The sequence below is a fragment of the Zootoca vivipara genome, chromosome 2, assembly GCF_965207765.1.
Source record: "Zootoca vivipara chromosome 2, rZooViv2.hap1.1, whole genome shotgun sequence".
NCBI lineage: Eukaryota > Metazoa > Chordata > Lepidosauria > Squamata > Lacertidae > Zootoca > Zootoca vivipara.
The window spans coordinates 86,942,452-86,957,993 of NC_142584.1; the positions used below are offsets into that span (position 1 = coordinate 86,942,452).

The 15,542-nt window shown below is 41.8% G+C and overlaps 1 protein-coding gene across 2 annotated transcripts in view; it reads left to right on the forward strand.

Moving 5' to 3' along the window:
• SRGAP3 (SLIT-ROBO Rho GTPase activating protein 3) overlaps window positions 1-15,542 on the forward strand; it is a 179,453-nt gene that overhangs the window by 100,422 nt on the left and 63,489 nt on the right. For both annotated transcript variants that reach the window (XM_035106570.3, XM_035106571.3), the window contains exons 4-6: window positions 3,257-3,319; window positions 8,317-8,502; window positions 12,458-12,586. In XM_035106570.3, the coding sequence (XP_034962461.1) occupies window positions 3,257-3,319; window positions 8,317-8,502; window positions 12,458-12,586 (378 nt within the window). The remainder of the gene's footprint in view (window positions 1-3,256; window positions 3,320-8,316; window positions 8,503-12,457; window positions 12,587-15,542) is intronic.

Genomic DNA, 15,542 nt, shown 5'->3' on the forward strand with positions numbered 1-15,542 from the left:
GCAGCAACAAGTGTCAAAGGTGAAACACAGAATAGCTCAGTCTGATTTGATATTTGAAGGAGAATGGTGCCCTCCTTGTCCTAGCAATGTGTTTCCTTTTATGTATTGGACACATTAGCATGTTTATGCAACTTATATTTTGTGGAAATGGAAAGCACTTAGCAGCACCGGAGTCACCTAATGAATTATGTCCATGGATGCTCTGCATAAAGGCTTATTTATGCTTGTGCAACAGGGTTTCCTTCCCCCCACCCCACCCCCAATTGGCTTGGGTGGGTCAGGCAAACCCCTAAAACCTCACATAGCGGGAGGGAAGTGGGGATTCTTCTGTGGTGAGCGGAAATACTTGCACAGATGGAACGTTCAACATATGTAGTACGTTCATCACTTCTGAAAAAAGTTTTGTGATTTGGATCCTCTGTTGTAATAAGGGGTAAACTTGAATTTGCTGTTAAATAAACTCTCTCTCTCTCTCTCTCTCTCTCTCTCTCTCTCTCTCTGCGTCTGTCTAACGTGAGCCAACTTTTTTATGCCTGTGTATGCTCCATATCCAACACCTTATTTTAGTAATGTAGTCTTTGCTAGTGGCAGGAGATGGCTTACCCAGATGTCTTCAATTATAAGACTTTCTGTCAGATGTGGGATCTCTTGGCTCAGACCAACCATGTGATAAAATTCTGGGATATGAAATTATACCAGCTGCTTGTTGTGTGCCACCGTTTTGGAAGAAATCTATTTTAGAAGTTTCTGTTCAAATTATAAAGAACATGTAGGCCCTTGCAACATTGCAGTGTGCGCTGTTTTTATGGTCAGAGTTTCAGGCACATGATTCCTCCCTGTCTCTCCCCCCCAGCCAGCCAGCCAGCCAGCCAGCAAGTATTCTGTGCCCACTGAGCATAATCAGTCTTCTTTCAAATGCTTCCCCCACCCCCTATTCATCTGTGCTCCCTGTTTGTTTTTAGAGATGTGTGTGGAGTGGACACACTTGCCCAAAATTCCAGCTACATTACATTCTTTAACTTCTCCAATGAAGTGTATGGCCCACTCCTTTCCATCCCTGGGGACTTAAAAAAATAGCTTTATGATGCGAACTAATCATAAACTAATATCATGAGATGCTTTCCTTATGCCCTTTCATATATATCCCTATGTTTCTTCTGTACTCCTATGTACTCCTATTTCAGCAATGCCATTCTTCCCCCTCCTTTCCAGTTGTTATTTTTTTTGGGTAGATTATCCCCACTTTAGCATATTTTAAATTCAGGTTTATTTTGGGGTTACATCAAGTTTGTAGGTGAAGCTACATAGAGTATACAGAAACCCTAAGAGGTAAATCAATAGGACATACCCTCCTTTAAGCAAATTAAGTGGAGCTTTAACTTAAGACAAGATTTGGCTCCTGCCGATTGTGAGATAAAGCAATGGAAATGTACAGAATACATTTTTCTCATCATTGCATGCAGTTGAGAAGGCTTCTCTTGCTGATTTAGAACACAAGTACCTCCTGTTTTAAACTTCTATGCCATAGAAGAGAGTGTATCTTGGGAGCAGTGTCCACTTTTCATATATGTAGCACTTGCAGCTGAACATGGGGGTTTTCATATATGAACATCTGAAGCTAGCCTATAACCATCTCCTCTGACCTGGAAGTAGTGCTTTAAGATCTCAGGCAGAGGAGTCACACAATCCTGCTATCTGACATCCTTTGCTAGCTTCATTAGCAATTGAACCTTAGACTTTAGAACTCTTGGAACAGCTTTCTCCAACCTGGTGACTTTCAGATGTTTTTGGCCTACAAGCCCCATCATCCTTGACCATTGGCCATGCTCACTGACACTGATGGTCCAACAATAGCTGGAGGGGACCAGTCTGTGGAGTTACATGGCTTGCTAGCTCATCTGCTGTTTGTGAGAACTACGTTAATGGTTCATTTATTTACTGCCTGTTTCAAGAAAAAGAACACATGTAATTTGGACTTAACATTTCTGAATGAGAGAAGCAGAGCCTAGATGTTGATTTGCATCCCTTTTGGGATTATACCAATTCAATTTCTGAAGAAAAATGGACAGAAAGCATTTGTAGCTACATTTATAAAGTACTGAAGGCATTTCTCTAACCCAAGGCAATTTTATTTTCCCCCAATCACGCTCACGACTGAAATGCACGTACTGCTTAAAAAAGTAACACCACTGCAAAGCAGAACAAGGACTTTGAAAACCATCTGGATAGCTGTTCAGGAAATTGGGAACACATTCAGAAGAGTTTTTTTTAAAAATATATAAAATTGAATTACCAGAAACTAACTCTGTTGCAAAAAAAAATCCCGCTTTTTTGTAAAGTGAAGAAAGCATGAACAGACTTCAGGAAGCTCATAAGCCATGTGAAAAATGTGGCTATAATAATGATGGTACTACATCTGCAGTGGATTAACAATATTCTTTTGTGGACAAATTTAAAAATAAATTTGGAAAAATATAGCAACTTAAATGACCATTTCCCCCCTCTATTCCTTGTCAAAAGGTCTATCTTTCATTTTTCTTCCCCAACCATGCAGTGCTTTATTGCAGTGTTTCTCAACCTTTTTTGGGCCACGGCACACTTGTTCCGTGAAAAAAATCATGAGGCACACCACCATTAAAAAAGTTAAAAAATTTAACTCTGTGTCGCCCTATATTATAATTATGACTGTAAGAAACACTTGCCAAATATTGCTTTCTGGCGGGTCAGTGGTGTGTATTGGTGGCCGCCAGGCTCGTTTGCACTGAGCTTTGGGAAAGGAGGAGAAATATTGCTTTCCGGCGGGTCAGTGGTGGTCATTGGCGGCCGCCAGGCACGTGACAATGCAAATCGCCCTTCTCGTCGGCGCACGTCGCAGCACACCAGCCAGCGTCTCGCGGCACACCAGCCAGTGTCTCGCGGAACAGCGGTTGAGAAACGCTGCTTTATTGTTCTAACTGCTAAGATGCCTATATCTGATTCTACTAATTGTAGTTCTATTTAACGTTGTGTTTTGTTTCTGACTGTGTGCTAAGAACATAGAAATGCCTCTCATACAGAATCTTTGCAGTGGGCAGGTTCACCCACAGCACTATACAGTGCAGTTCAAACACTTTAGGGCAAATGTAACAAGAACTTGGATGCGGTGTCAAATAAGGTCTGATAATATTTTAAAAGTCCACCCTGCATGTTCATTTAGTTCTTCCCTTTGGAAGAAACTTACCATTTAGCAACTTAACGTTTCTGTTTTGTGTTCCAGAGTAAGGAAATCGGACTTCAGATGCATGAAGAACTCCTGAAGGTGACCAACGAACTCTACACTGTGAGTAACATGACTCTTGCACTTCTAAAATGATTTTTTTTATCAGACTTTAGTCCAAAATCTGACATTACTAGGGTTGTCTTTTACTTCCCTCCTCCTCCAGTAAATTACCCCAGAATTCACTTCCTACTCCCCTGGAGCTAGAGAGAGATTAAAAGTGAATGTAAATACTGGTTATGGTGGGAGTGCTAGAACTGAGAGGTTTATTATGTGATTTGAAAGGGGCATGTATGACACCACTAAACTGGCAATCCCCCCCCCCCACCTCTGCAAATGCCTTTGTTTCAATTCTGTATACAGGTATATATTTTTAATACTAGAAATTACAGCAGTGGCTTAAGGTGATGATATTTCCGCAGGGCATTTAGAACTCAATTAAGAGGTCAGGATTTGGTTAGTTTTGAAACAGACCATACATTCCAGACTATGCACATTCAAGGTACTTTCTCATAATTAAAGCTGGGGGAAACTCCCCCCCCCATTCTATTTAAATTCACATTGGTGTGTGGGATATTTAGTTTAATATATAAACTTTGTTTTTCCCCTAACTGCCCCGTGCTCAAATCTCATAATATATAATATATATCCTGAGTGCCCAGAATTGGACATAGTACTCCAGATGTGGTCTGACCAGTGTAGAATAGAACAGAACAGTTACCTTTCATGATCTGGACACTGTGCTTTTGTTAATGCAGCTAAGATTCCATTAGGTGGTGGTGGTGGTGGTGGTTGTTTTAAAGAGCCTCATTCTATTTAGCTTTTGATCAACTAAATCAGCTAGATGCTCTTCACATGTCATGCTGCCAAACCAGGTATTCTATTTCCCTCTGCCCACCTCAGTCTCATATTTGTGCCTCTGATCGTTTGTACCTAAATGCGGGACTTTATCTTTATTTTCATTGGAGTTTGTCATGGTGTTTTGGCCCAGCATTTCAACCCGTCAATATGATTTTGAACCTTGATGCTGTCTTTTTATAGTGTTAGCTGCCCCGCCCAGCTTTGTGTCATATGCAAGTTTGATAAGCATTACTTCTCCTCCATTCTAATCATTTACAAAGATGTTGAAAAGTACAGGACTCAAGACAGAGCCCTCTTCTCAAGACCTCACTCCAGGTTAACAGAGAACCATTTAATGAGTTCCAGCTTTTATTTTTCTCTACAACAAAACATTTTTTTTATGCCAAGAAAGAAGTAAGCTAGGAATGTGGATACGGTTGCCAGGTCACTTGAAAAATAAGCTCTTTTGTGCATTCCTTTGGGGACCAGTGTGGCATAGCCTAATATCCTTGGTTGACAGGAAGGTTGAAAAAGAACAGTGTCTGAATGGTATACGCCAGATGCTGTTGGAGCACAGATGTCACCTTCCTTCAGAATTAGCCATGGTGACTGGGTGGATGGGAAGGCAGCAACATCTGGAGGGCAGCACTTTGGCTGTCTGTGCCCTAGAGTGTCCATGGAGAGTTTGCTGCTCTGTGTAACAGACAAAAAACAAAGTGGGTGAAGCAGCATCATGGGTTGATACTGTCTCAAGATGTGAGTCTTTGAGGCCACACTGTACGTACATAGGATGATGCCTTATGCAAAATCAGATCACTGGTCCATCTAGCTCAGTATTGCCTATATTGACTAGCAGAGGCTGCCCAGGTTTTCAGACAGGGATCTCTCCCTGGAAATACCAGGATCCAGGGATTGAACCTGGGATGTTTGCCAGGCAAAGCAGATTCACTGCTGCTGGACAACAGCTCTTCCTTTAGTGTCTAGAGCAGGTACTGCTGGAGAGCTGGTGCTTTACTTATAACTCCAAACAGCCCAGCCCATTGGCCATGCTTGCTGGGGCTGATGGATGTTGTTGTCAAGCAGCATCTGGAAGGCCAAATGTTCCCCACCATGGACTAGAATTAAGGCAGGAACCAATTTGGATATACTGTAAGGCAGCTTCATATGGTATGCTTTTAATGTTCCCTTATTGTACGTGATCATAATAATGTGCATAGCTGCCAAGTTTTCCCTTTTCTCGCGAGGAAGCCTATTCAGCATAAGGGAAAATCCCTTTAAAAAAAGGGATAACTTGGCAGCTATGAATGTTTGTGCTTCTAAGCATGGTTGAGCAATATGGATACATGGCACAGGGAATGTCTCATAAGCTGTGCCTCCCCACATTGTGTAACTGTGTGAAAAAAAATATTTCCCTGTTATCATATGCAACGACTGGTAGAAGAGGAGGACCGTGTGGAATGCATGTTAACAGGGCCATAAAACCAATTTATTTTTATGCAACATGCAGAATATTAAGAAATAGTTTTATTACTATGCATTACCTAGAGTACTGTGCAATAAATAGATATTATTTTTATTTATTGCAGAATACTTGGGGTAATGCAAATTAATGATGCGAAAAGTGACACACTTTATTGCTATGCCTTGTAAGAATAAGCAATGAGCTTTTTTATATCTGACACACACACGCACACACACACACACACACACACACACACAAACGTATGCATACTTTACTAATCAATGCAGTAACAGGATCTAGTGACTAACTCTAAAGCAAAAAAAGAAATGTCATAGCAGAGTCCTCTGGGACTCTGATTGGATTCTATCTGACATTTGAAGGGACAGTTACATAACAAGGTGTGCTCTAGGCAAATATGTGCCCCTACAATCATGAAAAACAGCCACAGCAGCTTAGAAAGAAAATATATGGAAGACTATTTAAAAATACTTTTAAAAAACAGCCCCAGCAGATTATTAAGAAGCAGCTAGGGATGCAAGCAGACAGACCTTCTGTTTTGGGAGGTTGTTTTTAGTCTTCAGTGCCACTACAGTGAGGCCCTGTGTCATACCTGCCCACCATAATTTTGACAGATCGGAGACACAGACCAGAAGCTTAGAAGTTGCCATTTTTCTATTGTAGGTCTGTAAAGGGGGAGACAGTTTTTTAGGCATCTGGTCAGGACTTATTTCTTTCACCACCACCTCCTCCTGTTTATTAGCTGCTCAAATGGAACTCAGAAAATTAAGATCCAAAGGCACACCTGTCACCTAAAGATGGTGGATGGCGCCAGGTGTGCCTCCCTGAGGAGAGCATTCCATAAATGAGGAACCATAACTTGGATGCTTTTAAAAGTTAAAAGTAGCAGTTTGAATTGAACCTGGCGGGGAGCCAGTGAAGATGACATAACATTGGAATTTTGTGATCCAACCTGCAAATCCCAGTTAACACCCTGTCAGTTTCTTTCTTTCTTTCTTTCTTTCTTTCTTTCTTTCTTTCTTTCTTTCTTTCTTTCTTTCTTTCTTTCTTTCTTTCTTTCTTTCTTTCTTTTTTAACCAACTGAAGTGTCTTGTCTTACAGGGCAACCCCATGTAGAGTGTGTTACAGTAATTTAATCTGGATGTGACTAGGACTTGAATGACTGGGATTAGATCTTACTTTTCCAGGAAAAAAACGTTTGCTGGCACTCCAACAGAGGAACTCAACATTGTACTAAATTGAGCATTCCATTAGTGCAAGCATTTCAGTTTTCCAAAGGGAACGACCCCCCCTTTTTCTCCCTGCATGCTGTTCTAGAGGGTTCTCCTGATCCCCTCAGGGGCAATTTCAGGGGACATGGAGGAGGAGAAGTGGGAATTCTTTAGATGAATCCCACCCTGAGTTTTCTCTCACCTGCCAAACTGTGAGCCTGACATTTAACAGCAGAACACAAGCCATAAGAGTGGTTGAATCAGACCAATGGCCCATCTAATCCAGGGTCCCGTTCTCACATTGGCCAGCTAGCCAGATTCCTATGGAAAACCAGCAAAAATTACCTGAGTGCAACAACACTCACCCCTTATCCAGTTGGTTTTTAGAGGTATACTTACTGCCTCTGACAGCGGAGATAGAACACAGACAGCAATAACTAGTAGCCATTGATTGCCTTATCCTTCGTGAATTTGTCTAATCTTTTAAAGCCATCCAAGTTGATAGCTATCACTGCCAACTAAGGAAGCAAATTCCATAGTTTAACTATGCGCTGTGTGAAGAATTTATTTTTGTCAGTTCTGAATTTTCCAAGCCTATCCAAAGCTGACTGTATACCTGCTCCAAATCAGCAAAACACCCAGTTCCATCTGGTCTGGATTAAATTTTAGATTCTTTGCTCTTATCCAATCAAATATGATGTAGCCTTTCTTGTAGGATTTTTTTTTGGGGGGGGGATGAACAAGATTCTATAAAGTACCTTGCAGACAATCTGTATTATTGTCACCTAATGCAGAATAAGTGAAAGGGTTCTCTAAAAGTAAATGGATCCAGATACCTCTCAACCCCTCCCCCACTACAGTTTTCAGCTTTCTAGCATGGAATCCCTTTTTCGTCCTCTGTTGCCTACATGAATGGTTATGGTCTGGAGTAGATGGGTTCAGAATTCCTCTTCTTCCATAGCCTTGAGCGATTGCACACTTTAGGCTGAAGCAAACCTGAATTTGACTCCTAAGAGCTGCCCAACCACCCACAGTGCTTTAATTGGTCTATAAGATACATATCTGTAAACACATGTTCATCACATTCTGGCTTAAAATCTATTTGATGTAATGTATGAAGTGACTGTATGGGCTTTGACAAGTCACAATCTCTCAGCCTCATAATCCCTCTGGCCAAATGAGAATCCTGGTGGTGCACAATAGACTTGTTATGAGGATGAAGCACAATGAAAAATATGTTGCCTATTAAGAAGAGAAATGAATGATTGGCTGGGGGGAGTCTTGAGCTACGTAAACACACCGTGCTTTTAAAGCACATTCATTTTTTTTCAAAGAATTCTGGACATTGTAGTTTACTGCTCACAGAGTTACAAGTCCCAGCAACCCTTAACAAACTATAGTGCCGCAGTTTTTTTTTTTTTAATGCAGGGAAGAGTGCTTTGGGTGTGCTTTAAAGGTACCAACCTTTGCAACCACTGAATTCATTGTTTTTGTTATAAGCTGACTCGCTGAACTCCCTCACCTTTCAGGTGATGAAAACATACCATATGTACCACGCTGAAAGCATCAGTGCCGAAAGCAAACTGAAGGATGCCGAGAAGCAAGAAGAGAAACAGTTCAACAAAGCAGGGGACATCAGCGTGAACCTGTTGCGGCATGAAGACAGGCCCCAGCGCCGCAGCTCTGTCAAGAAGATTGAGAAGATGAAGGAAAAGGTGAGTGATGGATCGACAGAAGGTTGCCAATGCCAACCATGCGGTTGCCAGTGTCATGTCAACTGATGAGCACACATCTACTGAGAATGCAGGGGTTTTGGCTGGTGATTCTTGGCCGCTTGTGTTACTGAAATATTTCTTTGAATGAATTTGAACTGCTTGGAATGCCTCCTGTTTGTGATAATGTTTGCATGCAATTTCACTGACGGACTGCTTGGGATGGGCATGTAGAAAGCCTTTTCTCTTTACTTACTGCTTGTTAGCTATGGAGAAAAGCCCCCAAATACTGCAGCTAGCTAGAGCTCTTAGGCAGACAAGCAGGCAGTTTTCCCCGCAGGAAGCACTTCCAAGGAGATGGGTGTATTACATCAGCAGGGTTTGATGTGTTCAACCATTAAATTGCCCAATACTAGGAGAGTTGAAAAGGGCAGCTGGAGGGAGGGAAGGCCCCCAGAGTGATGGCTCAGAAAGCAAACAAAACAAAAATGACCCAGACATCCAGTACAAAAAGGGCAGGAATTAAAAAAGTCCTACAATAGTTGCTCAGGCAGTGTCTCCCAGATCCAACAGAGACAATTGTGTTCTGGCTCCAAGAGGCTTGGTTGACCGCAGAGCGAAGGAACCTAGCAGGAAATCTAGTCTGCTACAGTAATGCTTATCTGAGTAGATGGAGTATTAAGTGGCGGTCAGCTCATGTGTGTGTTCAGTGCTCTGTGGAACATTACACTATTTTTGCAGGATAGTTCCTATTGCTACAGTCATAACTGGAATATTAAACAGTCAGGGATCAGCACCCATTCACAGTAATGTGCTCGTTAGAGAAATATGGGAAGTGTAACGGGAGTAACACTCTGAAAATAACCAGAATTATTTTTGACTGTGCAGCTGAATTAACCTTAGTTCTAAGGCCTAGTGCAAGGGTACCGTTCCTGATGTCCTAACCATGGAAATTAGGAAATCAGAAATGTGCCACAGGCTTGTGCACTGTGCCCCTCATATGCAGATTGTCTCTCCCTTCACCTTTCAGAGGCAGCCATGGTTCGTTGTAAAACCGAGTTTGCAAACTCTGGTTGCAAACTCTGGAAATAGAGGAAAATGAAATTACATATCCGCATATCATCCACATGCGATGATGGGCGGGCTTGCTAAATAAAACAATCTACAATTTAGCCTCACTATTTCTCTTTGTAGTCCAGGCTGGGCTGCCCTTGGCTCTCGAAGCCACTGGAAAATTGTATCCATCCTCAGTTCTCCCATGTTTGGGCCCTGCAGATGGAAGGGACAGTATGCTATAATGAACAGAGGTAGAGCTGTGTGTCTGCAGCAGAGTATTGTGCATAATAGTAGCCTGCCCTTTAATCCAGTATTGCTTGTCTGGGCAGTGAACCTGAATCTGATTGACTGAATTAAAAATGGGCCTGAGGAAAATCTACATACAAACAGGAAGTGAAACTGAGAGGTTTTTAAATGAGAAAATAGCTCTGAAAAGTGCTATGTGGGGAGTGGCCGAGACTAGTTGAATCTCAAGGCAATCAGGTTTGGAAGGGAAGGGAGAGCCAGAGGGTAGCACTCCAACTGTTGTGTTAAATTATACTAGATAACACCCTGCTAATTCATTCTGCTCCTAAATTGACTCTGATGCCAATGAACAATAAATACCATAGAATGCACTTGACTGCTGATTTGAAGAAGCTCAGATTTGTAATAGATTTATAATATATGCTTTTAGAGATGTTGGTTTGAAGGATGTGGTTTTTAATTGGTCTGCCTTCCTTCATCCTTGCTTGCCTTCAGCTGGCAAATGCACAGATACAGTATATTTGTTGCTGCTTCTTCTCTTGGAGGGACCTTCCCTACGGTTAGAAAATTGGGCAGGTTGCATGCACACTGAGTCTTGAGAACATATGCTAAATGTGGCACCCTCCTTTTAAAAAATAAACTAGTGTATACTGTACTATAGAACCCTAGGCCTAAAGAGGCTATAGGGATGGTGAAAGGCCATATTTCTATACAAATCATACAAATAATTCTCTCATATCTGCTTTTTTGCACCCTGCACACAGGATAGGTGACTGATGCCAGAAAATTTTGACTGGTTCTCAGCACACTCCTTATCTGACCTCAAACCCACTGAACCAGAATGCACTTTCTCCAAGCCTCTTCTTTCTGTACAGAGGAATGAGGTGATTGAATGGGCCATACCACTTATACGTATCAGACTTATACGTAAAAAATTCTTTGTTAGTAAAACAGAAACACAAAAATAGCACAGCAGAGAGCAGACTGCTATAATAATCCTATTGGATGTGCTTTTTTAAAACACCGGGGAAGCTTTTTTTTTTTAATGGTGGCATCCACCAGCATTCTGAAGTGGTGCAGTGTCACCCTGGAATTCTGCCAATTCGCTCGACAACACCTGTGAAACAGATATCGAGCCTTTAATTCCTTTCTCTCCTTTGTGAGCAGCAACAGAGGCTTTAGCAGCACTATCTCTTTACACCCTCAGCCACTTACTCCTATTTTGCCTATGTCTACTCTCACAAGTGTTACGGTAGTAGTTGAGGTGCATGATGAGAAAAGTTCACTATACAGTATGTGTTGTGTCCAGACCAGAAATCATGGTTTGTCTTACTCCAAACAAACCACGATGTTAAGGTAAGGCTTGTTTGTCTGAGTGAAACAAACCATGATCCCTAGCACTTGATACTTTGTACCATGTAACATGCTGTTTGCAAACTGGGACCAAATATTTCCTATTTGACTTACTTCTTCAACAAGTTATTTTGTAAGCTCTAATAATGGTTTCTATTGAGTGGGTCTACCTTAACTTGATGTTCTTATTCAATAAGGAATTTGAGTCTGTATGACTCTCTCTGCCAGCTCCTGCATTCCAAGACCTTGTTTATCTTAAATTTGCAGCTCGCTGCAGATTTACTATTTCTTAGCTTCCTTGGAGGAAATAAATGTGTATGTATACTATACAACCCTAGCCCCAAAGAGTCTTTAGAGCTCTTTATATGTTACATCTGGCTGCTCAGCAAAGTTCATTATTTACGACATTTATCTCTTATCTTTTTTCCATCATGGAACTCAAGTAAGTATAGAGATGGTTCCCAGGCAATCTTCCATCCAGGCACTGACTGGATCCAAACCTGCTTAGCTTCAACACATGTAGACTGCTCTTCAAGTGCAACTTCTTTCACTCATCACAGGGTGTGATTTGAAGATTTGATGGAGCAAATTGCATGCAACACTAATTCACTCTCCATGAGGTCATCTTACACAGACGGAAGCACTTGGAATGCCTGAATTAATCTTCAGCAAGGATGCAGGGAAAGCAATATATATATAGTGGAGCAGCAGTGAATATTAGATCTGTATCATACTTCTTCATTAAAAAGTCTGACATCATTGACTAGGCTACCATATGAATGTGAAATAGTTTATCCTCCCCAGTAACTCATGTGATTGATGTGAAACCTTTCTACAAAGTGTGCAAGCTGTTCCTGGTGGATGTAGGGTGTCCACTGAAGTAGAATGCACTTGCTGTGCTGGGTATATCTGGAAGAAATTGCTGCAGCTGGATAAACCTGCATTTCTCCCTAATACCATAAGGTTGTTTTGTTTTTGTTTTTACATAAACACAGCAATGCTGTGCAGTGCTCCTTATCACAGATTTCATGGAGCAATAAGACCACCAGTGGTTACTAGTCATGGTGGCTCGATTCTACCTCCCCCAGTGGAGGTGGTATGCCTCTGATCATCAGTTGCTGGAAAACGTAAGTGCTACCATGTATGTCCTGCTTGTGAACAACAGGATGTTGGACTTGATGAGCCTTTAGTCATCAGAGCTGCTTTTATGTTATTAGAGCTTAAAATTTGGTATGCAAATACAAGAATTGGGATGACCTGTTCACCTTCTAAAAAATGCGTGTACCATTTTGATGTTTTTCAGAGGCAAGCAAAATACTCAGAAAATAAGCTGAAGTGCACTAAAGCTAGGAACGATTATCTGCTGAACCTGGCAGCAACAAATGCAGCAGTCAGTAAATACTACATCCATGATGCCTCAGACCTGATTGATGTGAGTGGTTGAGTTATTTCTCTCTCTCTCTCTTTTGTTAATGTGCAGATAATGTGCTCTGTTCCCAAGCTGGCAGCTGCACCTGACATCCTGTTTGTGTCTCTGAGCATGTCAGTGCCTTGCTTCTGTGGTGTTGCATTGTTGATTTAACATTGTTCGCTACCCATTACTCACAGAACCAAGATACAGCATTGCAACGTTTGAATCAACATTTTTGAATAATTACTTGTGTCTAGCTCAGTATATACACCCCAGGACTATGATCTTCTGTAGGGCATGTGAGTGGATGTAGACACTCACACCGTATTTATCATCCCACATCACCTGGCAGCTGGGTTTTTGAACCACTGGTGTGTTAGAACTGGGCTGAACTTGGACATGCAATAAGTGCAGAACGTAGAGGTCTCAGCGGTAGATGCTATTTATTTCTCTGAATACAAGATGAAGTGTAATGGAATAATTATATAGGGAGAAGACCAGTCAAGGGCAAGAATTGAAATTGGAATTTGAAATTTGATCAGGTATGACTGTAGCCAGGCAGAAACAGAGACTAGTGAAACTATAGCCCAAAGAGGTACAAGGTGAGGTACTCGGGTGGGAGCTGAAAGAGAAAGTGGGAATCTTTTCTCTGGCCATTCATGATCAATTAGATTCTTTTATGCAGTGCCTTTTTTGTAGAAAAAAAGGTGTCGGTACTCATCATGACATACCCTTCTTGGCAGCAGCGGAGCAAGCCAATCGGGCGTCTGGGGCAGCACACGTGCCCTGTGCCCAGGGCTGGGGCCAGCCGCCTGTGGGGGTGGGACAAGCCGGGGCAGGATGCTCCATGGGGCCTCCGAGGAGTCTGCCTGCCTCTTCCCACTCAGCCGCCCTACAGCTGAGGCGAAGGCAGTGGGCAGACCGTTTGGGGCAGCGCGGAGCCTGTGGGTGCCCAAGCCACGGCGTCACTCCCAGGAGAGATGCATGGCTCAGGCGCGCTGCAGGCCCCACGATGAGTACCGCCTCGCATTTTGTCAGCCCCCTCAGTGGTGACACCCAGGGTGACCCGCCCCCACTGCACCCCCCTTCCCCGTCCCACTTCGTCAGCAAAGATTCATAGGTCAGAGTGTACCAAGTGTACCAAGGCATACAGACTGTGAATCTTTGCTGACGAAGAATGGTCGAAACAGGGCCTCGTCCTGATTTTTTACTGGAATTTATTTTTATTTGCCTACTATACTGGGATTGATTCCTACTTGAACTCTTCATCACACAAATAAAACCTTGTGAAGATATATTTGAAATATTTGATATATTTGAAATCCATTTTTCTTCTGGCCTGAGTTCTTGCAGTTTACTGTTTATTTATGGCCTATGACTAGTGCAATAAAAAGTTTCATTGGTAATTGGAGTACCGCCAGAAAAAAAAAACCAGTCCTTTGTGGAAGGCTCTAGAGAGAGAGATGACACCTGTTATGCCTAAAAACAGGTATTTCAGCTCAGAGGCTCATATGTTGGTGGCTGACCCTTACAGAGGCATCTGCATAAGAATTCATACAATGTGTAGAATAAAATAAGAGAAATGTAGTTTCTTTTATAGGCTTGGGCACTAGGAATCTCTGGATTTCATGTATTTTACACTTATTCATTCTACTTCTAAAGAGCCTTGTAAGCACATTAGATGCTGGAAGTGGCTCAAGATAAGGCTGACCATATGTATTCATGCACTTGTTCTGTTCAATGATGCAAGAAATAAGGTTCCTACAGTTTCATGCTGGGAAATCTGTCTTGCAGTAAAGGATTTCTTCTCGCTGGTGGGATATAAATTGACTTCTGTTTGCTGTAATGGCCATGTAAATAACAGTGGTCTGTGTATGAAGCCTTAGTTTTGGTTTAAATGTCACTTAAATGCATCTGGAAGTTAATGTAATTTAATTAATCCTCTAAATCATATTTATTGTTCCATGCTAGAATTATAAGAGAAACCTGTTGTAGGATTTTGAAGTCTTATGAAGATTTTGAGATATTTTGATAGACATGAGAGTTTATTGAACCAAAAAGGCTTAACTTATTTTATTCATTCATTTACTTATTTATTAAAATATATACAGGCGGTGACCATTCCTGTGTGTGTCAACAGAGCACGCATAAGTGCGCCCCTCCCCATTATGCCCACATTCTGTCCTCTTCTGGGACCAAAAGGACCTGCGATCGCGCATCAATTGGACATGCATAAAATTGTACAATAAAAACTATATAAAAATAATTTTTTTAAAAAAATTAAAATTATAGAAAGGCGTATTCTTAATTGCCTGCATAAGCCTGGAGAAATAGAAGAGTTTTCAGCAGGTGTTTAAAGGTTGAAACAGAAGCGCCTGCCGAATCTCTATTGGCAGGGTTTTCTACAGTACTAGGCCAATGATACTGAAGGCTTACGGTAGATTCTTGTTGCTGTCAAATGAACCTTGCCAACTTGGGGGAAAACCAATAATGCTTCTGCTGATGATCTCATTTATCCAACTGGGATGTAAGGATTCAGGCAGTCCCTAAGGCACCCTGGACCTAAGTTGTTCAGGGCTTTGTAGTTCTGCTCCTTCAGAGGGTGTGCAACCCATCCAGAACAGGTAACTTACCTGTCTCCTAGACAGGGAACCCCCCACCCAAAGAGCCTCCGAGATCCTTTGAAATTGATTTGCACCTCAGGTTTCCTACATTTTGATGTATGACATTTTTATTTTCATGGAGTTGAATCTCTGGTTTCCTGGAGAGCTGCCGAATGCCAGTTTAGCTCTGGCTGTTTTTATGTCATTCCTCTCCAGTATATTTCCTTTCTGATACTTCCATTGGAGTCAGCAGATGGTTTTTATTCCTCACTCCAGGAAATCCCTTTAGGGGACTTAAACCAAAACATCTTTGATTCAGTACAACTAAATTTGCCTAATTATATATTCTTCTTGCCTGAGAAAACAAAGTGTTA